We start from the raw sequence: 25,925 nt of genomic DNA, 5'->3' as shown, positions 1-25,925 counted from the left end.
AAGAATATAAGACCACCATACCTGTTTCCTGGGAAAGGTGCACGCAGGTCAAGAAACAACAGTTGGAACTGGAGAAGGAACAACGGACTGGTACAAAATAGGGAAGGAAATACATCGAGGCTATATATTGTCACCCAGCTTATTTGACTTCTGTGCAGAGTATACCATGGACAATAACTTGCTGAAAGAATTTGAAGCTGGAAACAGAATTACTGTGAGAAGTGTGAATAACCTTAGTTATAAGATGACAACACACAAATGGCTGAAAAACACTAGGGACTAAAGAGCCTTCTGATGAGGTGACAGGAAAAGCTGGATTAAAACTCAATCTAAACACAAACCAACGAACACTAAAAATAAGACCATGGAATGTGGTCCAAACATTTTGAGATCTAGCAATAGGATACAATTGACTCAGTGACAGGTTTCACTTTCTTGACCTCTGATATCACTGCGGGGAGTGACTTCAGCCACGAAACGAAAAGGCACTTGCCACTTGGATGAAAAGCTACGACCAGTCTAGACACCATGTTAATAAGCTGAGTGATTACTGAAAAAGATCCGAAAGGGCAAAGTTGATTTTCAGGAGTAACGTATGGAGGAGTGAGCAGGACCACAGGAACTAAGTGCCAAAATATCGATGCTTTGCTGTAGTGGGTCTGGAGAAGATGTGTGAGAGTTCCGTTGCGAGCATGGAGTTCAAACTAGCCAAGCATGAAGGAGTTCAACTCAGACTATTCACGGAAGTTCTGACGCTGACCATGAAGAGCCAATATATTGACCATTTAGGGCCTAGAGTGAAATCACTGGGAAGAAACTGATGCTGGGAAAGATTGAGGGAAGGACGAGAAGGGAATGCCAGAGGGTGAGATGGCTGCAAAACATCACTGACTCAAAAGTCATGGGTTTGAGTAAACTGGTGATTTGAAAGGCAGGGGAACCCAGGGTTCTTGCTGTACATGGAGTCACAAAGAGTCAGACAAGACTGAGTGGCTGAAGAACATCAAAAAATTGGTATTGGCAGTGCTTGGGAGACTTTGTCATTATACATGGGATGAAAAGTGAGACTGAGGACAATTAGAAAGAACACAACTCTTGTCGGTTTCCTTGTTTTCCACCCTCAAAATATTCTTCTCACAACATCTCTTGAGAGCTTTCCAGAGAAGGAGAATCCCTGGGGAGTCATGTGGTATCCTGAGATGGAAACCGTACCCTATATGCCACTTGGATCTACAACCTTGGTCTTAGGCAGAAGCAGGCATTGTCTCTAAATATGTGCTAGAGCTGCCCATCTTCTGATGGGTTAACAGTTATGGTTTGTGATCTTAAGAATGGGATGAGAGGTAAACAAACTTACAGTTCTCAGTCCAACTCTGTAATCCTGGGAGAAGCATCTTTGACTTGTGTATCCTAGTCGCCCTTAGGAATGCTTACAAGCGGTTACATTACTGAGCAGGGATGTAGGCAGGAAACTGCATCCATTTTGACTTTACCGCTGGCCTTCTCTGTGAATAGACCATTCCTCTTCTCTTAATGTCACAGTTTTTGTCTTCAGATGAAGGTTGAGCATTGTGGAAGTGTGTGAATGCATGTGAAATCCCCATAAAACTGAAGACAGGGAGTACACAGTTTTCCTATTTGAGTCAGATCTCAAAGACGTTTAGCTTTACAGATCCGCACTATCAATGCATCTCAAATATTCATAAAATTCTCATGTGATGATTGTCACACAGATTTGAGACCAGAAGACCTGTATAGTCAGCTGCTTAGTAGTGTGGTGGGGCTTGGACATTTCAGGTATTATGTAAGAAGAATGTGAGCCATGTTATAACTTCCTTTTATTTTAACTGTCTATCACATCCACTTGGGAAGGGGGAAGGGGACTTCCACCATGTGGGAAGAGAATTCCAGGTTTCGTCCTTAGTTTCATTTGATGCCTAAGAGTGTTCATTACTGGTGAGTGTGCAGCCTCCTATAGGAAGGTCGTATCCTATAACAGGAAGGCCTGGTTGAAACTCCAGGCCTCTACATGGCCTTCTTGAGTACTGCCGTATTAGAGGGTGGGTGTTTTGTTATTGCCAGACGTAGATACCTAAGGTCCCTCGCATGTTTTGCTGGGTTGATTGGGAGAGTACCATAGTTTTTAACTATGTTTGGGCGGAGGAGCTTGGTTATTATTGAAATGCTTTCAACCTTTGACGCATCCGTTTGTCTTGCACTTTGAAAAGAGAAAGAAGAGTTTTGAATGGGCAGCTTAATTTGTGCCTGGCTGTATTTTTGAATGAACTGTTTCTTCAGCTGAAATTTCTAACATAAAAGTCCAAAAGAGAGCCCAGACATACACTCACAAACACATTCTTAATCTGATGCACACACACACAAGCACAGTCACGATCTTGTATGCTTAAACACAATTACAAAAAGAAAAGAAAACCCAAGGACTCACTGGAGGACACCTATGAACTTCCCAAAGTTTCTCTGATACTTGTCTCTAGGCTTAATTTTGGAAATCATTTTCTACTTGAATGATATGTCTCTAGCGACATTTTAAATCAGAATGCTTTAAAAGATATACCTTTGTTGTGCATTCCATGGGATCTTAAAGTACTTTGCATGTAAGTCTATTCTGTGATTTGCTAAAATGAAAATAATTTGTAGGGTAACAATAGTGAAGTCATATTGAGCTATTTAGGCCCTGCAGTTACACATTTGCTTGTTCCATTATAAGCACCCAATTTCATCCTCTGATCTTCTCCCATCAATTTTTCTACTTCTTGTCTCAATCTTCTGTGTTTAACTCACTGCGTTAACTCACTTGAATTTTTGTTCTCACTTTTACTATTTTAGGCACAAATTATAAAATAAATAAGTACGGGAAAGAACACTGAACTCATGTATAATATTTCCCTACTGTATTGAGATACTTTCTCTATAAGCTTTTGAGAATTAAAGGTACTGATATGTTAAAGCCATATGGGAATTGATCACCAAGGTAATGCATCATGTAACCAGGCTTCCCGTGGTAGGACAATTGAGGTACAATTAAATACTATGTTTTCAGGAGGGAACAAAAACAGTAGCTTTCCCACATAATATATTGCATGTCCTTATCCATGCCTTTTCCAAGTTACCACAGAGCACTAAGGGAATTAATCCTATTCTTTTTGAGAAGGACCTGCCCCTCAAAGCAGAACAGGAAAAGAAGATCAAAGGGAGTGAGCAGGAATAATCAGTACACGGCAATGAAATAGAAGATGTGATTGCTTTTAAGGTGCTATTTCTCAAAGCATGCAAATTTGGCTCCATAGTAAGATGCCTGAAATCGAAAACCAGACCATTGGACTTTGCGCTTGAAAGGATAACTAAGGACACCGATTTCAATAACTCTTACAATTGCTGCAAAATGCTTACCTCTCTAAAGTATAGTGTTCTCAGCCAAATTTAATGAAAGTTTTCAGTGAAAGAAAAAGCGTGTGCTGTTTGGACACCTCCCTTATCTACACAAATAGCCCACAGCTTTCACTCTGCATTAGCCCCAAACATGAGAACGGTGAACTTAACTTGGTGTTGTCCTATGTGGGTTACCATACCAAAACAGGGCCATGACTTGATATTGCCACCACTGTCTAAAGAAATGGCCACAAAGTGGAGATTGCCAAGATTTCTAGGTAGTGTTCATGACAGTCTGGGGGGTCCAACTGGCAGACACTCTGCTCATCTTATTTCATTGTGAACTATGTGAAGGATCAGCCATTGATTTTGATCCCTCCTTACTCCATGACTTTTCTAGAGAATTAAAATGAATGATTCTTTTTTGTTTGTTTGTTTTTTCCATAAATATCTCTATAACTACTACTGAATTTTAGGGAACTGGGGCCTGAAACAACATGACTAGTATGGGTTGTTATAGACTGTAAACTTCATGAGAGCAGCAATCATTTTATAATTTGAATTCCCACATTTGACATTCATGAACATATAAGATATATATTTATCAACCGGGAAAAGATTCTCAGTAAGTAGGAAAGGTCAATTATGATAATAGTGCAGGTTATAGGATGTTGTTGAGTAATGTATATAGCATTCGATTCGTGATTACATTTCCTTGTTTATAATTCAGTAAGTACACGTTTTAGCTGATGTGAAAGATACATAAAGAAAAGAGGGTAGACCCAAAACACATTGAAGACCTGACATCCGTGCTCACCTTGGTAGGAGGGCGAACAGAGGTTCCCTCCAACCCCAAGAAAGAGTTGAGGCAAAGTTGTGAGAAGGGGCTTAGCACATCTGAAAGCAGTGTGTGTGATTGTAGCTCCAGAAGCACGGTGTAAGAGAATGATACTGAAACTACTACGGAAAACAAATATCATGTCTTCAAAGAACTTGTTAACCATCCTGAGGTGCTGCAATTACCAGAGGAATTTATTTTGTCTCTGAGGGAACAGATAAGCAAAATCTAAATATGCATTAGGAAATATAGGGTGGAATCATGGTGGCAGGAAATAAAGGTGCGCCTTAAGGAGAGCAGAGCTAAGATGACCCTATACAGTACCACTTGTAAAATACCTATCTTGTGCTGGCCATGGTCCAGTCACTGATTATGTCCTGTAATCGTTGGTATCACAGTGATGGTATAACGGTTCTCCTAATTTTGGACATGCTACAATATTTATATTTTCAAGTATGAAATGAATTTCTAGAATGAAGACAATCTCCTGTCTAATGTCTTAAGACTCTGCTGCTGCTAAGTCACTTCAGTTGTGTGCAACTCTGTGCGACCCTATGGACAGCAGCCCACCAGGAGCCCCTTTCCACGGAATTCTCCAGGCAAGAATACTGGAGCAGGGCACCATTTCCTTCTCTATCTTAAGACTCTACCGATACGTAATAGAATATCATGTAACTGTGAATGCACTAAGGTTCGTACTGTGTAGGTGCACTTGTTTTGATTTTAATTGTATGTGTTCCTTCACCCGTACCATCCTCATTTAGACACCCATTCATTTCAGCAGGGATGATTTCCCAAATCACTTTACATCCATTACCTCTTTTCCCTTTGTTCTCATTTTCTTGCTTAGAAACAATAGGCTAGGTACCATTTACCTAGGATGCCTAACGGATGTTTTCTTGAACTGAAGAGTTTATAAAAGAGTGCAGAGAAATAGCCAGACATTGAAATAAAGCCTTAATTTACTCTTCATTGTTTCAAAATAGAAAACAAAACTGTGCAGAGGAACGTGTAACTTTATTGTTCAAATACAAGAATTGTGGGTATTTGTTGACATCTCCCAACGTAAATTTTAATCTTCATTAGGTTCCATAAGCTGATACGTATTTGATAGGTCAGTTTTAATTAGCATGGTTTTCACATAAGGAATATCGTTGATGAATTGACTGGAAAGAGAGGAGGTGGGTGTATAAGCGATCGTTGGCACTGGGGACCTTGAGTTGCCTCTCTGTTGCTGGTTAGGAAGAGGACTGTCATGGGCTGACATATTGCTATACCTGTCTGGAAATGTAGAAGGCTCCACCATCAGTCCAAAAGAACTGCTCCATAATGGAGATACGATGTGGTTCTGAGAAGTAGATGTAGCGGTAGTAGCAAAGTCCTCAACGTGGCCATTTATTTGAGTGTAGGTGCTATGGAAGTGCCAATTAAAAATGCTCAACTGGTTTAAAACAGCAGGTTGATCTACCACGTTCTGTTCTCTTTGTCTAACTGATATTGATGGGGAAGGAAAGTCACGCGGAAATAGGGCGCTTGTTTTAGGGACTATCTGGCTGGTATAAGTCTTTTGTGGGAAAGGCACACTTAAACTGGTGGAAGCTGAAAATGGACTCTCTCCACTAGTTTGAGCATGAAAACCAGAGTTACGATCATCTATGTTGACCCTTGCTTTAACATGCTTCTTCTCGTAATCTGGAACTAGTGAAGATTTCGGAAACACATTGCTAATCCCAACTCTTCTTTTCATTCTTCCTAAAAGTTGGGGATAGCCTCTTTTGAAATTTGGATTATGGTAGATCTGTAACTAAAATCAAAGGATACAATTATTTAGTTTTTTATAAACTAAGGTAAAACTGACAAGCAAAGTTAAATTATAAAAATGTATTCCTTTAATAATGCCAATTAAATAGAATCAAAGACAACACCTCCATTAGTAGTTTTAACACCTTACATGTTAGAAACAAGTATGCTCCTCAACTAAAAAATATGTTGTATATATACAGTAAATACCACTTAAAGTAGCTTGAGGACATGTATCTGATTTCAAGTTGCTAGGAGAGTGTATTAAGTATCAAATATTTTAACCTCCAGCTGTTCTCAACTTCAAAAAATAAAACGTGTTCAACAGTTTGCTATCTCAATTTTAAATTCGGTTTTTGCTACATATGTGAACATGCTTTCTAAGTCACCTGATTTAATCTTACAGTAAGTGGAAATTTTGGATTACCTTGCTCAAAACAGAGACATTGTTTCCTTCTTCCAGAAAGTCAGGGAGTGAAGCAGATCCTTGAAAAGTTTGTCGTGTTTTAGTAAACCCATAAAGGTTAAGCTGGTGAGCTAAACTTTTCATACTATCAGTTTCAAATACTCTGAAAGGGGCCTTTCTTTCCAAGACTTCTTTCTTGAAGAGTTCTTCGTTGATCACTATAGAAGTGCCACTCTCATCCCACCAAATAGATTCAAACTGATCACTTTCAACTATAGTCCAGAGTTTTTGTGGAAAAGTGAGGGAAAGAAAATCATTCCACTCATTTCTTTCAGAGACAGAAAATGTGTAGTGTGGCCTTTTTATCCCAGCTTCCTTAGACAAAGCCTGAAAAGCATATTCTTCAATCATAGATCTCAAAACTGAGTCCCCAGTAAGTGTGTAATCACACGAAGACGATCTAATGGAGGTTTTGGAACCACTTGATACATCTTTACGAGGCACATCTTGAATTTCTGAAGGAATGTGTGCCATCTCAGAGAGATCTTTCTTCAGATACTTTTCTCATTTGTCTGACTTTACACACTCCAACTTCAAATGCTGCTTGGCTGGCGTACAGAGATAAACTCTCAAGACCATCAGCATGGTTCTCAAAGTCAAAAAGCTGTGACATCACAAAGTCACTGGTCTCCTAGCAATTGAAGAGTAGCTCTGACATCATAAAGTCACTGGTCTTCTAGCAATTGAAGGGCAATGTTCAACCAGTGTTTACTTCTACATCAACTTAAAATAAAGGCTGCTTGCATAAACAGTAACCAAAAACATGAAACCTGCAAAGTGTCATTGCTAAAGAATTTTTACACAGAAAAATCACATCAATAAGTCTACTTGGCTCCTGAAATAAAAGTGATTGATCACCCTTCTATACACATATTCTTAACATTCAGGACTGTTACCAAACCAAACATGGGTCTGCTCACTTCTATGCAATGAAGTCAATCAACTGACTGTGGGTTTCAGTGAAATCAAGTGTAGTGTTTATTTTATGACCTTGCACAGAAGTGTTTATATTATGCAGAGTAAAATAGTCAGGCACGGAAAGAAAGACTCATTTTACTCTTAATTATTCCAAAATAGAAATTGGCCCTATGAAGACGAATATGTAACTTTTTTCTTCAAATAAGAGAATTGTAGGAATTTGTTGACATCTCCCAACATTAATTTTACACTTTGGTATCCTCCATAATCCAACACCTATTTGGTACATCAGTTGTATTAGGACAGTTTTCCAATAACGAAGATGGTTGATGAGTGGATCTTGAAAGAGAAGCAGCAGATGTATCAGGGATCTTTGGCACTGGGAAAATTAAATTGCCTGACTGTTGTAGTTTAGGAAAAGGACGGTCATGGACTGACATATTACCATACCAACCTGGAAAGGTAGAAGGCTCCACCCTCGGTCCAAACTAACTGTTCTGTAATGGACATAAGTTGCGGTACGGAGAAACAGAAGTAGACATAGCTGCAAAATTTTCACTAGAGCCATTTGATTTAGTGCAGCTGCTATGTGAAATCCCATGACAAATGCTCAACCTAGATTGTGGGATGGGGAGGGAGATGGGAGGGTACTCCCAGAGGGAGGGGATATATGTGCCTCTATGGTTGATTTATTTTGAATTCTGACAGAATACAGCAAAATTCTGTAAAGCAATTTCTCTTCAATTAAAACAACAACAACAACACCTAAAGCAGCTGCAGATTGATGTATCACAGTATGCTCCTGTGGTCTAACTGATATTTACGATGGAGAAGAGAAATCATTTCAAGTTGGGGCACTTGTTTCAGCAGCTATCTGGATGGTAGAAGGCTTTCGTATGAATGGCACATTTAAACTTGTGCAGGCTGAAAATACACTCTGTCCTCAAGTTTCAGGATGAAAGTCAGAGTTTTGATCATCCACATCACCCCTTGCTTTAACATGCTTCTTCTTATTACCTCGGACTAATGAAGATACTGTAGAGACATCTATTCCCAACTCTTCTTTTCACTCTTCAACAAATGTTAAAGGATCTTCTCTAGGCAGGAAACACAGAAAGGTTGTATAAACTCGAACCCCAAACAGCAAATCAAATGGCAACAGGATCATACTTATCAACAGTTACCTTAAATGTAAATGGGTCGAGGTCCCCAACCAAAAGGCAAAGACTAGCTGAAAGGATACACAAACAAGACCACTGTTTATGTTGTCTACAACAGACCCACCTCCAAACAAGGGGCACATACAGGCTGAAAGTGAAGGGCTGGAAAAAAGGTATTCCAAGCAAATCGAGACCAGAAGAAATCAGGAGTAGCAATACACATATCAGACAAAATAGACTTTAAAATAAAGCCTGTGAAAAGACACAAAGAGGGACACTACATAATGATCAAAACATCAATCCGAGAAGAAGATATAACGATTATAAATACATACGCACCCAACATAGGAGAACCACAATATGTAAGGCAAAGGCTAACAAGCATGAAAGGGAAATTAACGATAACACAGTCATAGTGGAAGACTTTACTACCCCACTCACACCTACGGATAGATCAAGTAAACGGAAAATTAACAAGGAAATACAAACTTTAAATGATACTATGGACCAGTTAGACATAATTGATATCGATACGACATTTCACCACAAAACAATGGGTTTCACCTTTTACTCAAGTACGTATGGAAACTTCTCCAGGACAGATCACATCCTCGGCCATAAGTCCAGCTTTGGTAGATTCAAAAAACCTTGAAATCATTCCAAGCATAATTTCTGACCAAACAATGGGTTTCACCTTTTTCTCAAGTACATATGGAAACTTCTCCAGGATTGTTCACATCCTCAGCCATAAGTCGGGCCTTGGTAGATTCAAAAAGCCTTGAAATCATTCCAAGCATATTTTCTGACCACAGTACACTGAGACTAGATGTCAACTGCAAGAGAAACACTATTTAAAATTCAAACATATGAAGGCTGAATACCACACTGCTAAATAAGCAACAAATCGCAGAGGAAATCCAAAAAGATATCAAAATATGCATAGAAACAAATGAAAATGAAAACGCAACAACCCAAAACCTATGGGACGCTGTAGAATGAGTGCAAAGGCGAAGGTTCATAGCAAAAGCGGCTTACCTCAAGAAGGAAGAACCAAGTCAAACAAATAACCTAACTCTACACCTAAAGCAACTAGAGAAGGAAGAATTCAAGAACCCCAGGCTTAGTAGAAGGAAAGAAATCATATAATAGAGCAGAAATAAATGTAAAAGCAACAAATGAGACCGGAGCAAAAATCAACAAAGCTAAAAGCTGTTTCTTTGAGAAGATATATAAAATTGACAAACCATTAGCCGGACTCATCAAGAAACAAAGGGAGAAGAACCAAATCAACAAAAGTAGAAATGAAAATGGAGAGTTCACAACAGACAACACAGAAATACAAAGGATCATAAGAGACTACTATCAACCCCTATATACCAATAAATGGACAACTTGGAAGAAGTGGGCAAATTCTTAGAAAAGTACAACTTCTGAAAACTGAACCAGGAAGAAAAACAAAATCCTAACAAACCCATCACAAGCACGGAAATTGAAAGGGTAATCAGTAATCTTCCAGCAAACAGAAGCCCAGGACCAGACGGCTTCACAGCTGGATTCTACCAAAAATTGAGAGAAGAGCTAATACCTATCATACTCAAATGCTTCCAGGAAATAGCAGAGGAGGGGAAACTTCCAAACTCATTCTATGAGGCCACCATCACCCTAATACCAAAACCAGACAAAGATGACACGAAAATAAATAAATAAATAAATAAATATAACCACGGGGCAATATCACTGATGAACATAGATGCAAAAATCCTTTACAAAATTCTAGCAAGCAGAATCCAACAACATATTAAAACGATCATACATCATGACCAAGTGGGCTTTATCCCAGGGATGCAAGGATTCTTCAATATCCACAAACTAATCAACATAATACACCACATTAACAAATTGAAAAATAAAAATCATGTGATTATCTCAATAGATGCAGAGAAACCCTTGGACAAAATTCAACATCCATTTATCACCAAAACCCTCCAGAAAGCAGGCATAGAAGGAACAAATCTCAACATAATAAAAGATATATACGACAAACCCACAGCAAACATTATCCTCAATGGTGAAAAATTGAAAGCAATGCCCCTAAAGTAAGGATCAGTACAATGGTGCCCACTCTCACCACTCCTATTCAACATAGTTTTGGGAGTTTTGGCCACAGCGATCAGAGCAGAAAAAGAAATAAAAGGAACCCGGATTGGAAAAGTAGAAGTAAAACACTCACTGTTTGCAGATGCCATGATCTTCTACAGAGAAAATCCTAAACACTCCACCAGAAAATTACTAGAGCTAATCAATGAATATAGTAAAGTTGCAGGAAACAAAATGAACACGCAGAAATCCCTTGCATTCCTATACACTAACAAGGAGAAAACTGAAAGAAAACTTAAAGAAACAATTCCATTCACCACTCCAATGAAAACAATAAAATACTGAGGAATATATCTACCTAAAGAAACAAAAGACCTATATATACATATAGAAAACTATAAAACACTGGTGAAAGAAGTCAAACAGGACACAAATAGATGGAGGAATATACCATGTTCATGGAGTGAAAGAATCAATATAGTGAAAATGAGTATACTACCCAAAGCAATCTAAAGATTCAATGCAATCCCTATCAAGCCACCAACGGTATTTTTCAGGGAAATAGAAGAAATAATTTCACAATTTGTATGGAATTACAAAAAACCTCGAATAGCCAAAGCAATCTTGAGAAAGAAGAATGGACCTGGAGGAATCACCCTGCCTGATTTCAGGCTATACTACAAAGCTACAGTCATCAAGACAGCGTGGTTCTAGCACAAAGACAGAAATATAGATAAATGGATCAAAATTGCAAGCCCAGAGGTCCAAGCCACGTACCTATGGACACTTTATCTTTGATAGAGGAGGCAAGAATATACAATGAAGACAAGACAATCTCTTTAACAAGTTGTGCTGGGAAAACTGGTCAACCACTTGTACAAGAGGGAAACTAGAACACTTTCTAGCACCGTACACAAAAATAAATTCAAAATGGATTAAAGATCTAAATGTAAGACCACAAAGTAGAAAACTCCTAGAGGAAAACACAGGCAAAACACTTTCTGACAGAAATCACAGCAGGATCCTCTATGACCCACCTTCCAGAGTAATGGAAATTAAAGCAAACATACGCCAATGGGACCTAAATAAACTGAAAAGCTTTTGCACAGTGAAGGAAACTATAAGCAAGGGAAGAAGACTGCCTTCAGAATGGGCCAAGATTATAGCAAACGAAGCAATTGACAATGAATTAATCTCAAAACTATACAAGCAACGCCTGCAGCTCAATTCCAGAAAAATAAGCGAGCCAATCAAAAAAGGGGCCAAAGAACTAAACAGACATTTCTCCAAAGAAGACATACAGATGGCTAACAAACTCTTGAAAAGATGTTTAACATCACTCATTATCAGAGAAATGCAAAGCAAAACCATAATGTGGTACCATCTCACACCAGTCAGAATGGCTGCTATCCAAACGTCTACAAACAATAAATCCTGGAGAGGGTGTGGAGAAAAGGGAACCCTCTTACACCGTTGATGGAAATGTGAACTATTAGAGCTACTATAGAGAACAGTGTGGAGATTCCTTAAAAACCTGGAAATGGAACTGCCATATGACTCAGCAGTCCTACTGCTGGGCATACACCCCGAGGAATCCAGAATTGAAAGAGACACGTGTACCCCAATGTTCACCCTAGCACTGTTTATAATAGCCAGGACACGGAAGCAACCCAGATGTACAACAGCAGACGAATGGCTCAGAAAGCCGTGCTACATATACACAATGGAATATTACTAAGCCATTCAAAAGAATGCATTTGAACCAGTTTTAACGAGGTGGATGAAACTGGACCCTATTAAACAGAGCGATGTAAGCCAGAAGGAAAAACACCAATAACACACACACACACACACACACACACACACACACACACACACACACATATGGAATTCAGAAAGATAGTGATGATAACCCTATGTGAAAGACAGGAAAAGTGACACAGATGTATAGAAGAGTCTTCTGGACTCTGTGAGAGAAGGCAAGTCTGGGATGGATTCAGAGAATAATATGAAACCTGTATATTTTCATATGTGAAACAGACCTCCAGTGCAGGTGCAATGCATGAGACAGGGTGCTCAGAGCTGGTGCACTGGGATGACCCAGAGGGATGGAATTGGGGTGAGGGGGTTCAGGATGGGAAACCCATGTACACCCGTGGCTGACTCATGTCAATGCATGGCAAAACCACTACGATATTGTACCATAATTAGCCTCCAATTAAAATAAATATAATAAAAAAATAGAAAACTAAAAAATATAAAACCAAAAACATGTAACTTTTCTAAACTGCAGCATTCACAGACCATCTTCATCTTGGACTACATGAGGACACCACCTCTATTATTATTTATTTTCTTTAATCCAGCAAAAGAAAGGTCACTCTTCTTCCTTTTATCATCACTGGTGTGGGTGTGTCCAACATGCTGAGCTGTGTGGTTGAGAGATTGCTCCGTAGAGGAATCTTTTGGTCTCTATGATATCCCCAGGAGGCAACACTAAGCACAGTCAGTTCTCGAGATGAGGAAAGTGATATGCGCAATGTCACACAACAGGCCAGTCAGCACCACAGCCAGGATTCAGATGGGTCTACCCGACTCACAACCCAGGTCAGTGACCCCCTCACAGGTGACACTGGCCCAGAGTCTGTGGCACCATAGTAATTTGACAAAATGCATCTCCCTGACTCCACTGCCCATGGGGGTGGACATTGTTCCTTATTTTATCTAGTTTTGGAAAGAGGCTAGATGGTTAAATGAAGTTAGAGGGGTGTCAGCTTTCTACTGGAAAGAATAGAATTCATTAGAGGTAACTTTGAGCAGGAAAGAAACTTATTAAAGGATATTAAGTGACTCAGATTTCTGAGAGGGATGGCTGGAGAGACAGCCATGAACAATATAGAGTTTGAGTGCAGGATCTTCTGTCACTCATTGGAGAAGACCCTGATGCTGGGAAAGATTGAGGGCAGGAGAAGAAGGGGATGACAGAGGATGAGATGGTGTGATGGCATCACCAACTCAATGGACATGGGTTTGGGTGAACTTCAGGTGTTGGTGATGAACAGGGAGGCCTGGCATGCTGCAGTTCATGGGGTCGCAGAGAGTCGGACTGGACTGAGTGACTGAACTGAACTGTCACTACCACTGGCTCCAGACACAGTGGCTGCCACTAGTGACATGGCTTATGTCCCTTCCACCTCGTCTAGATTGAATTCTATGCATCAGAACCCAGTTGCACTGCTTTCACCTGTAAGTGTATCCATTGGCTAAGCCTACATTTCATGTGGCTGTACCTAATTGGTCTAAAGTGCCATCTGGATGTATTTGATTGGCTGAGCCTGGGTACCATCTGGGTGCATCTAATTGATTGAGCCTAGGTCCCATGGTTATGTTCTGACTGCAAGGCAGGTGGGGAAAATGACATCCAGACTGTTTCTAGTGCAGATTCGTACGATGGAAAATTAAAGCAGTGACTAAAAGTCTCCTCACTGCAGACTTGTCCAAAGTCTCTTTATCAGTCAGGTCGGTTTTTCAAAGCTCAGTTCCCCCTACTAAGTGAAGCAGAAGGGTTTAGTAAGTCAAGTGCTCTGTGCTCCGCTGTGTTAATTTGCCTAGTCTGGAGCTACATTTCCCAGAATCCCTTTCTTTGATTTTGAGTTCAGTCAGTCTGTTCAGTGGCTTAGTTGTGTCCGATCCTTTGCGAGCCCATGGACTGCTGCAAGTCAGGCCTCCTTGTCCATCACCAACACCCCGGAGTTTACTCAAACTCATGTCCATTGTGTTGGTGATGCCATCCAACCAACCTGTCCTTTGTTGTCCCCTTCTCCTCCCACCTTTGGTCCTTCCCAGCATCAGTTAAGTTCAGTTCAGTCTTTCAGTCATGTCCGAGTCTTTGCGAGCCCATGGATTGCTGCAAGTCAGGCCTCCTAGTCCATCACCAACGCCCCAGAGTTTACTCAAACTCATGTCCATTGAGTTGGTGATGCCATCCAACCAACCTGTCCTTTGTTGTCCCCTTCTCCTCCCACATTTGATCTTTCCAAACATCAGTTAAGTTCAGTTCAGTCTTTCAATCGTGTCCGAGTCTTTGCGACCCCATGAATTGCAGCACACCAGGCCTCTCTGTCCATCACCAACTCTCGGAGTTTACCCAAACCCATATCCATTGAGTCAGTGATGCCATCCAACCGTCTCATCCTCTGTCATCCCCTTCTCCTCCTGCCCTCAATCCTACCCAGCATTAGGGTCTTTTCCAATGAGTCAACTTTTCGCATGAGATGGCCAAAGTACTGCAGTTTCAGCCGACTCATCAGACCTTCCAATGAACACCCAGGATTGATCTCCTTTAGAATGGATTGACTGGATCTCCTTGCAGTCCAAGGAACACTCAAGAGTCTTCTCCAACACCACAGCTCAAAAGCATCAATTCTGCGGCACTCAGCTTTTTCACCGTCCGAAATTCACATCCATACATGACGACTGGAAAAACCATAGCCTTGACTAGACGGACTTTTGTTGGCAAAGTAATGTCCCTGCTTTTAAATATGCTATCTAGGTTGGCCATAACCTTCCTTCCAAGCAGTAAGCATCTTTTCATTTCATGGCTGCAGTCACCATCAACAGTGCTTTTGGGGCCCCGCAAAATAAAGTCTGACACTCTTTGCACTGTTTCCCCATCTATTTCCCATGAAGTGATGGGACCACATGCCATGATCTTAGTTTTCTGAACGTTCAGCTTTAAGCCAACTTTTTCACTCTCCTCTTTCACTTTCATCAAGAGGCTCTTTTGTTCTTCTTCACTTTCTGCCATAAGGGTGGTCTTTCTAATCAGTCAGTCCTTCGCATCAGGTGGCCAAATTATTGGAGTTACAGCTTCAGCATCATTCCTTCCAATGAACATGCAGGACTGATGTCGTTTAGGGTGGACTGGTTAGATCTCCTTGCAGTCCAAAGGACTCTCGAGGGTCTTCACCAACATCACAGTTTCAAAGCATCAATTCTTTGGTGCTCAACTTTCTTTCTACTCCAGCTCTGACATCCATACATGACTACTGGAAAAACCATAGCTTCGACTGGACGGTTCCTCTGCCTATTCTAAAACCAGCTTCACCATCCGGAAGTTCACAGTTCACATATTGCTGGAGCATGGCTTGGAGAATTTTGAGCCTTGATTTACTAGCGTGGGAGATGAGTGCAATTGTGCGGTAGTTTGAGCATTCTTTGGCACTGCCTTTCTTTGGGATTGGAATGAAAACTGACCTTTTCCAGTCCTGTGGCCTCTGCGGAGTTCTCCAAAATTTTTGGCGTATTGAGTGTAGCACGTTCACAGCATCATCCTTCAGGATTTCAAAATAGCTCAACTGGAATTCCAGCACCTCCACTAGCTTTGTTCCTAGTGATGCTCTGTAAGGCCCACTTGACTTCATATTCCAGGATGTCTGGCTCTAGGTGAGTGACCGTACCACTGTGCTTATCTGCGTCTTGAAGATATAGATATATGGATATAGATATATACAGTTCTGTGTATTCTTGCGACCTCTTATTAATAGCTTCTGCTTCTGCTAGGTCCCTATCATTTCTGTCCGTTATCGAGCCCATCTGCTCATGAAGTGTTCCCCTGGTAACTCTAGTTTTCTTGAAGAGATCTCTAATCTTTCCCATTCTGTTGTTTTCCTCTATTTCTTTGCATTGATCGCTGAGGAAGGCTTTCTTATCTCTCCTTGCTATTCTTTCGAGCTCTAATTCAAATGGGAATTACTTTCATTCTGTCCTTTGTTTTTCACTTCTCTTCTTTTCATAGTTATTTGTAAGGCCTCCTCAGACAGCCATTTTCCTTTTTTTGCATTGCATTTCCATGGGGATGGCCTTCAGTCACGAACTTCCGTCCATAGATCATCAGGCACTCTGTCTATCAGATCTAGTCCCTTTAATCTATTTCTCATTTATGTTGTGTAATCATAAAGGATTTGATTGAGAACAAACCTGAATGAGATGGAATTGCCAACGTCCGCTGAATCATCAAAAAAGCAAGAAAATTCCAGAACAACATTTATTTCTTCTTTATTGACTATGCCAAACCCTTTGACTGTGTGGATCACAATAAACTGTGGAAAATTCTGAAACAGATTGGATTACCAGACCACTTGACCTTTCTCTTGAGAAATCTGTATGCAGCTCAGGAACAACAGTTAGAACTGGACATGGAAAAACAGACTGGTTCCAAATACGAAAAGAAGTACGTCGAGGCTGTATATTGTCCCCCTGCTTATTTAACTTATATACAGAGTACATCATGAGAAACCCTGGGCTGGAAGACGCACAAGCTGCAGTCATGATTGCTGGGAGAAATATCAATAACCTCAGGGATGCAGATAACACCACCCATATGGCAGAAAGTGAAGAGGAATTAAAACACCTCTTGATGAAAGTGAAAGAGGAGAGTGAAAAAGTTGGCTTAAAGTTCAGCATTCAGAAAACTAAGGTCATGGCATCTGGTCCCATCACCTCATGGCAAATCGATGGGGAAACAGTGGAAACAGTGTCAGACTTTATTTTGGGGGGCTCCAGAATCACTGAAGATGGTGACTCTCACCCTGAAATTGAAAGACGCTTACTCCTTAGAGGGAAAGTTATGACCAGCCTAGCCACAATATCAAAAGGCAGAGACATTACTTTGCGAAAAAAGGTCCGTCTAGACAAGGCTATGGTTTTTCCAGTGGTCATGTATGGATGTGAGAGTTGGACTGTGAAGAAAGCTGAGCACCAAAGAATTGATGCTTTTGAATTGTGGTGTTGGAGAAGACTCTTGAGAGTCCCTTGGACTGCAAGGAGATCCAACCAGTCCATCCTAAAGGAGATCAGTTCTGGGTGTACATTAGAAGGACTGAGGTTGAAGCTGAAACTCCAATACGTTGGCCACCTCGTGTGAAGTGTGTACTCATTGGGAAAGACCCTGATATTGAGAACGATAGCGGGCAGGAGGAGAAGGGGACGACTGAGGATGAGATGATTGGATGGCATCACCGACTCGATGGACGTGGGTTTGGGTGAGCTCCAGGAGTTGGCAATGGACAGGGAGGCCTGGCATGCTGTGATTCATGGGGTCACAAACAGTCGGACATGATTGAGCGACTAAACTGACCTGAACTGAACTGACTAGAGGGACCTTTTTTTTTTTTTTTTTTTTTGACAAAGTAATGCCTCTGCTTTTTAATAAGCTGTCTAGCCTGCTCATACCTTTTATTCCAGGGAGCAAGCATCTCTTAATTTCGTGGCTACCATCACCATCTGTATTGATTTTGGAGACCAACATATTATTTGTCACTGTTTCCTCTTCTATTTGTCAAGAAGGGATGGGACCAGATACCATAATCTTAGTTTTCTGAATGTTCAGTTTTAAGCCAAGTTTTTCAATGTCCTCTGTCACTTGCATCAATAGGCTCTTTTGTTCATGCTTTCTGCCATAAGGGTGCTGTCATCGGCATATCTGAGGTTATTGATATTTCTCCCGGCAATCTTGATTCCACTTTGTGTTTCCTCCAGCACAGCGTGTCTCATGAGGTACTCTGCATATAAGATCAATAAGCAGGGTGACAATATATAGCCTTGATGTACTCCTTCTTGATATGGAGCCAGTCTGTTTTTCCATGTCCAGCTGTAACTGCTGCTTCTTGACCTGCCTACAGATGTCTCAGGAGGCATATCAGGTGGTCTGGTATTCTCATGTCTTGAAGAATTTTCCACCGTTTGTTGCGATGCTCACAAAGGCTTTGGCATAGTCAACAAAGCAGAAATAGATGTTTTCCTGGAACTCGCTTGCTTTTCGTTGGTCCAGTGGAGGTTTGAAATTTGATCTCTTGTTCCTCTGCCTTTTCTAAATCCAGCTTAACATCTGGAAGTTCATGGCTCACAATCTGTTGAAGCCTGGCTTGGACAATTTTGAACATTAAGTTGTTAGCATGTGAGATGAGTGCAATTGTGCAGTAGATGAGCATTATTTGCTATAGCCCTCCTTTGGGATTGAAAACTCATCTTTTTCAGTCCTGTGGAAAGATTTGCTGGCCTACTGAGTGCAGCACTTTCACAGCATCATCTTTTAGGATTGGAAATAATTCGACTAGAATTCCATCACCTCCACTAGCTTTGTTTGTCGTGATGCTTCCGAAGGCCCACTTGACTTCACATTCCAGGATGTCTGGGTCTAGGGGAGTGATCAGATCATCATGTTTATCTGGGTCCTGAAGATCCTTTCTGTATTATGTTGTGTATTCTTGCCACCTCTTCTTCATATCCTCTGCTTCTGTTAGGTCCATGCCATTTCTGCCCTTTATTGTGCCCTTCTTTGCATGAAAAGTTCCTGCGTGTAAAGTTGGTCACTCGAATTTTCTCAACGAGAACTCTCGTCTTTCCCATTCTATTGTTTTCCACTATTTCTTTGCATTGATCGCTGAGGAAAGCTTTCTTACCTCTCCTCGCTTTTCTTTGGATCTCTGCATTCAAATGAGTATATCTGTCCTTTCCTACTTTGCCTTCCGTTTCTCATCTTTTCATAGCTGTTTGTAAGGCCTCCTCAGAGAACCATTTTGCCTTTTTGCGTTTCTATTCCTTGGGGATGGCCGTGATCCCTGCCTCGTGTACAATGTCATGAACCTCTGTCCAAAGTCCTTCAGGCACTCTTTCTATGAGATCTAATCACTTGAATCTCTTTCTCCCTTCCACTGTGTAATGGAATCACAGGGACTTGATTTTGGTCATATCTGAATGGTCCAGTGGTTTTCCCTACTTTCCTCAAGGTAAGTCTGAAATTGGTAATAAGGAGTTCATGATCAGAGTCACAGTCAGCCCCACGTCTTGTTTGTGCTGACCCTGTACAGCTTCTCCCTCTCTGGCTGCAAAGCACATAATCAATCTGATTTCAGTATTGACCCTCTGGTGATGCCCATGTGTAGAGTCTTCTCTTGTGTTCCTGGAAGAGGGTGTCTGCTGAGACTGGTGCAATCTTTTGCCAAAACTCGCTTAGCCTTTGTCCTGCTTCATTCTGTGCTATAAGGCCAACGTTGCCTGTTACTCCGGGTCCTTCCTGGCTTCCTACTTTTGCATTCCAGGCCCCTATAATGAAAAGGACATCTTCTGGGGGTGTTAACTCTAGAAAGCCGGGTAGATCTTCATAGAACCGTTCAACTTCAGCTTCTTCAGCATTACGTGTTGGGGCGTAGACTTGGATTATCATGATATTGAATAGTTTGGCTTGGAAACGAACAGAGATCGTTCTGCCCTTTTGGAGATTGCATCCTAGTACTGCATTTCAGGCTCTGTTGTTGGCCATCAAGGCTACTCCATTTCTTCTAAGGGATTCCTACCCACAGTAATAGATATAATGGTCACTTGAGTTAAATTCACCCATTCAGGTCCATTTTACTTTGCCGATTCCAGAAATGTCGATGGTCACTCTTGCCGTCTCCTGTTTGACCACTTCCTATTTGCCTTGATTCAGGGACCTAACATTCCAGGTTCCTTTGCAATATTGCTGTTTACAACACCGGACTTTACTTCCATCACCAGTCTCATCCCCCACTGGGTGTTGTTTTTGCTTTGGCATCTTCCCTTCATTCTTTCTGAAGATATTTCTCCACTGATCTCTAGTAGCATTTTGGACACCTACTGACCTGGGGAGCTCATTCTTCAGTGTCCTGTTTTTATTTCTGTTCATGGGGTTCTGACAAGACGTGGTCCACTGGAGAAGGGAATGACAAACTACTTCAGTATTCTTGTTTGAGAACCCCATGGACAGTATGGAAAAGTTCCGAGGTAGAATTGACCAAAAGAGTAACTTGAGAGAGGGTTTGAAAGTGGAAAGGGAGCAGCAGTCTCTCCTCTTGCAAGGGTGCTGTGCTTTGATGTGGTGACAAGTAGGCACAGACATGCCTGCAGGCTCTGGCGTGTCCTTGCTGTCGTCTGGGATGCATCCACAACTCCCTCCTGACTCCTGGGCATCAGCACCCGCCCTGTCACTGGACACTTGGCTGCAGAGGTAATGGTTTCCTCTCCATTTCTCTACTGTTGGCCCTCAGCAGCCTCACTTTGGTGACTAGACTCTATGGCCTCTCCGTTTGCCTGGTTGGTGGCTCCGGAAGTCCCTTTTCAGACCTCACTTCTCAACCTGCTCCCACAGCTGACATAGAAGGCTCATTAATAATTCTCAGAATAATTTGTGCATGCACGTGTGTGTCCTAAATCGCTTCAGTCATGTCCGACTCTGTGTGGCCCTGTGCACTGTAGGCCACCTCTGGCTTCCTCTGTCCATAGAATTCTCCAGGCAAAAATACTGCAATGGGTTACCATGTCCTCCTCCAGGGAATCTTCTCCACACAGAGAGAAGATTAACTCACATCTTTTGCATCTCCTGCACGTGGCTTCTTCATCACTAGTACCATACCCCAAACACATGGGCTGGATCTAGCTTCCCTTCTTGGGTGTGACTGATTGTTGTTCAGTCAGTATGTCTTTCCAATTCTTTGCAATCCAGTGGACTGCAGCATCTCAGGCTCCTCTCTCCTCCACTTTCTCCGTGACTTTGTTCAAATTTCCTAGGGCATGAATGATAACGTTATGAGTATTTACAGACTCACAGGAAGGCTCAGGAAGACACACTGCAGGACTGGGCCCCAAGGGACCACTGCCACAGGATCACGAGGCCCTACTCCTCTCCCCAGTAATTTTTCCTTTCTTAAGTTTGCATAAGTGCAGTTGTCTCATGGACACAGCTGATGAGTGGACCCTTAAAGGCTTCAGATCCCTGGCTGCAAGGGAGTCTGGGAAATGGAATTTTCATCACTCCAGCCTCTTCAATTCAGGAGGGTGAGCAGCAAGAGGAATGCATGTTGAAAAGCCATTTCTCACACAGAGATATGCCTGGGGATCGAATCTTTGACGTTACCATCTGGCCCAGGGTTTCCTTGTCAGGCCATGATGGTAGTGGGAGATCTTTGCCTCCCCAGCCCTGCAGATAATCCAAGGCCAGGCTAACTGGTCACCAGACTCGTTAATATGAACCAGTACTCACCTTGGTTCACCTTGATGAAATGAAGGAGGAGAAGCGAACTTTATTTACCCAGCGTTATTCACATTCCTGGTCACTTATGTACATAGCGCCTCATCCCAGGCATTTTGCAGCTGAGGACGCATCAGACCCAAAGAGACTGAGGAAACTACCTCAGGTCACACAGCTAGTTATGGCAGAAGCTGGACCTGAGCCATCCTGTGGACCAAAGAATGCCTGCTCCTCACCATTACTGTATGCCTGCTGATATTGGGAGAAGCTTTTGTATAAAAGCCGTTCATTCTAATTAGGCACTTTTTCTTGGCTGAGCAGTTTCAGGTGCTGGGGACATGATGGTGGGCAAAACAGGTGGCGGTAGATAAAGGGTATTGGTTGAGATGGGGTTTGTAAACGCTCAACAAGTCAGGGACTAGAAACAGATTTGGGGTTAAGTTGATATTGATGTGGTTTCTTTGTATTTAAATATGTGAGAAAAGATTTGTGCATCTACTTTTTTTGTTTTGAAATGGAGGTCCCTTGGTTTAGCTTTTGTTTTTCCTCTTTTGGAAAATATATTTATTTTGGACTGTGCCAGATCTTCGTTGCCAAGAGAGAGCTTTCTCTAGTTGTGGTGCATGTGCCTCTCCTTGTGGTGGCTTCTCTTGTTCCAGGGTATGGGCTCTAGAATGCAAGTTCAGTAGTTTTCATGGGCTTAGTTGTCCCACAGCATGTGAAGTCTTCCAGATCAATGGTCGAACCTGTGTCCTCTATACTGGCAGGCAGATTCTTAACCACTCGACCACCAGGAAAGTCCTGTCTTTCCTTCTTGAAAAATATTTCTCCCGTCTGAAAAAAACACAGACTATGGCAATTGATGGTTTGTCTCAGTGTCTGGGACACAAAATGGCATAGTGATTGTTGTTTTTTAGTTGCTAAGTTGTGTCCGACTCTTTGAGATGCCATGGACTGAAACTTGCCAGGACCCTCTGTCCATGCACGGTGGGGACTGTGGCAAAGTAATGAACCTGGAGAGCAGCTGGAAGTGGCAGTTTGGGTGTGGCTCCTGCTGGTCACGTGCATACATAGGTCCACGTGTTGCCAGATTGCCCACTTTCAATGATAAGTTGAAAATTCATATTTTGAGTTATGTCTTCCAATGATACATTTTATATAATTGTAACAAAACTTGCAAACCTATTGTGAAAATTAGGCCAATGTCTCTGTGGGTCAGATCTGGCCTGTGAGCTGTCAGTTTGCATCTTGTGTGGAAGAGCCTTAATTTAGGCATCAGAGATGCTGGGTTGCAGTCTGGGCTCTGCTGCCTTCCAGTAGCTGGGGTCAGAGGCAAGCCACAACACTTTCTGGACCTCAGTTTCCCATTCTGTAAAATGGGACTTCTGAGAACCACATGGTCTGCCGAACCCTTTACTAAACCAATATTTTCTAAACGGTGGGTCCTAGAGTCAATTTAGTAGATTGTTACTTGCATCTTTTAAATAGAAAACAGGACAGGATGGAAACTAAGTGGGTATATCATGGTATTATAGGTTAGCATTGCCTTGTGGAACATATTTTAGCTTACACACATAATATGCACACACATGTATCTATATCATACTGGGTCTTGATGTAATATTCATTTCTTATGCAGAGGAACTGAAAGGGAAGCTTTCAAACAAAGTGTTGTTCATGTCTTAATGCGCTCAATGCTGGCAACATTTCTGTGAGGTGGGTTTTCACCTCAACCCCATTTTACAGGTGAGAACGCTGAAGTGCAGGGAGTGAAGTTCCCACAAACAGGAAAAGGAATAGCTGGGACTTGACCCCAGGCCACATCTGAACCATGTGCTATCTGACCTCTCCAGACAGCAACTGTGTGATCACGATGAAGGAGTTAATGCAAGTCAAGGGCTTAGCTGGGAGCCTGGGACAGAGCAGGTGTTGAATAAATGTAGAAGCCAGACTTGTGTGTGCAGCTCCTTATTCAGCCACACCATGTGGTGTATAGGAACCCATGGGCTATGAGAGAGAGGTGGGCTGGGCTTCTGCGGTCCTGATACCCGTCGGGCGGTGAAGAGGGTATAAGGGCAAAGAGACACCCCCACCCTGTAGTCCGAGTTCCCCCAATACACATTGTTGCCCAAATACTTGATGGTTACGTTTTAAAATCACTATTTGGTTGCAGCTGGCTTATCCGTCATCCTTGAATGAACTGCTACATAGTTTGCTATCTTGAATTTATGGATTAACCCCCCCCCCACACACACACACCATTTTGTCAAACAATTTAAACTATCACGGCGATGGTGTTATTAAACATTAGAGCAGTTATCTTTTATAGTCGAGCTGAGTGTGGCAAGAAGTGCTTCCGGGGTCGTGGCTGCTGATGGCTCTTGAGGCACCACAGCAGGTCACTTAATCCTTAACTTTGGGGCCTGAACAGATCCTCGAAGGTGCTGCAATATCAGGGAAGCACTCCCGCAAAGCAGGGGCGCAGCCCAAGAAGATACTTCTGGAATCCTTGCAGTGCTATTTCCATGCCTAACTTTGGGTGGCCCCTGCGGGCAGTTCGGGCCGATGGCGGGGTCGCACTGCCCTCTGGTGGTCACTGGCGAGCACAGCTTCACGGGTGCTGATCCGGCCCCACCGTCGGTGCTGTGGGCGCTGCAGCAGAATGGCGGAGCGCTCTGAACTCAGATTTCCCTTTACCCAGAAAGAATTGTCTGTCTATCCACATCCTAGGAGTTTCCCCAAATCCCTGTGAGTAAAAATGGCAGGCTGTATTGTCTATGGGTCCGTTTATAAGGGCTTGGAGATCTGGGGTGACAGAAATCAAAAGCAAGGTGGAAGGCACGGAAGAAGCTAGGAAGGACCACGAGGGGCCCTTTACAGGACCTGGGGACGTCGTCCGTCCTCATCTGTGTCGGGAGAGAATGGTTTCCAGCGGGAAGGATGGAAGCACGGTGTCTGGTCAAAAACAGCTGGTTATGGGCTGTCTCAGGAACGTGAAGGCATTTTCTCATGTGATACCCTACACACAGTGTACTGAACCAAGCTCAATTGGTTATCCTCATGATATTTTCTTACAGATGATTAAACTTGGGTACCCATCCCCCAGATCAGGATGATTCTTCAAAATAGAAGTCGGATTATGCCCGTCTCCTCCTTTAAACTCTCAGGCGTCTTCTCACTGGATTTGGAAGAAGTTCCAAACTCCAACCGAATAAAAAGTCCCACAGCCAATAAATATCAGTCCACTGCTGGTGGATATTCGGCTTGTTTTCATTCTTTGCTATTACAGACGGTGTTGTAGAAAAGAACTCTATACAGAATATGCATGCTCACTTAAATATATCTGTCGATAGATATTCAGAAGTGGAATTACTGAGTCGAACTTACAAATTGCATAGATATTGCCAACTTTTCTCCTTAGGAGTTGTACCAGTTTCAGCTTCCAGAAGCAATGCACGAAGCCCCACAGCTCAACCAGCACTGTGAGTCATTAAACATTCAAACGTTTGTCAATCCGATGCGAAAAGTTGTATCTCAGTATATTTGCATTTCTCTTACGATGAGCGAACTTGAACATCTGTATAAGTTTAAGGAACAGTTGCACTTTTAACAAATATATTAAAATGTGTGTACATGCCCTAGGATCTTTTTTTTTTTTATTTGGGTTGCTGGTTTACTCTTTATTTGTAAGAGATTTTTATATATCAAGGGGGATTAACACTTGCTGTTGTCTGTGATTTGAATTTCAATTTGACTTTTGTCTCATATCTTTATTTGTATAATAGTATCTATTTATGGCTGTGCTGGGTCTCATTGCTGCCAGGGCTTATCTCTAGTTGGGGAATGCGGGCCTCCTCTCTAGTTGTGGTGCACAGGCTTCTCATTGCAGTGGCTTCTCTTGTTGTGGAGCACAGGCTGTAGGGCAAGTGGGCTTCAGTAGCTGGGGCTCCTGGGCTCTGAGCACAGGATCAGTAAGTTGTAGTGCATGGGTCTAGTTGCCCCTGGACATGTAGTAACTTCCCAAACCTGATATCGAACTGGCATTTCCTGCATTGGCAGGTGGATTCTTTACCACTGAGGCACCAGGGAAGCCTTACTTATGTATTTTAGTAACTTTTTTAAGGTGGTCAAATGTCTCAACTTTGTTTTGTTTTGTTTGAAAGCACCATGTCTTATTCAAATATGCATCTATTGTTCTTGGGACACTGC

At 42.1% G+C, this 25,925-nt stretch overlaps 1 protein-coding gene across 1 annotated transcript; it reads right to left on the bottom strand.

Annotated features, from left to right (window-relative positions):
• Positions 1-5,226: 5,226 nt before the first annotated feature.
• On the bottom strand, positions 5,227-7,086 carry LOC145537513 (heat shock transcription factor, Y-linked-like). The gene is made up of 2 exons (XM_081568202.1): positions 6,456-7,086; positions 5,227-6,032 (listed from the first exon to the last, which is right to left on the bottom strand). The coding sequence occupies exons 1-2, from the start codon at positions 6,966-6,968 to the stop codon at positions 5,301-5,303; spliced, it is 1,245 nt and encodes a 414-aa protein (XP_081424328.1). The 5' UTR covers positions 6,969-7,086; the 3' UTR covers positions 5,227-5,300.
• Positions 7,087-25,925: the final 18,839 nt, after the last annotated feature.

This window comes from Giraffa tippelskirchi, chromosome Y, assembly GCF_054371585.1.
Source record: "Giraffa tippelskirchi isolate mGirTip1 chromosome Y, T2T-mGirTip1v1.2.pri, whole genome shotgun sequence".
NCBI lineage: Eukaryota > Metazoa > Chordata > Mammalia > Artiodactyla > Giraffidae > Giraffa > Giraffa tippelskirchi.
The sequence above is the reverse complement of the archived record's forward strand: the minus strand, read 5'-3'. Positions and strand labels throughout refer to the sequence as shown.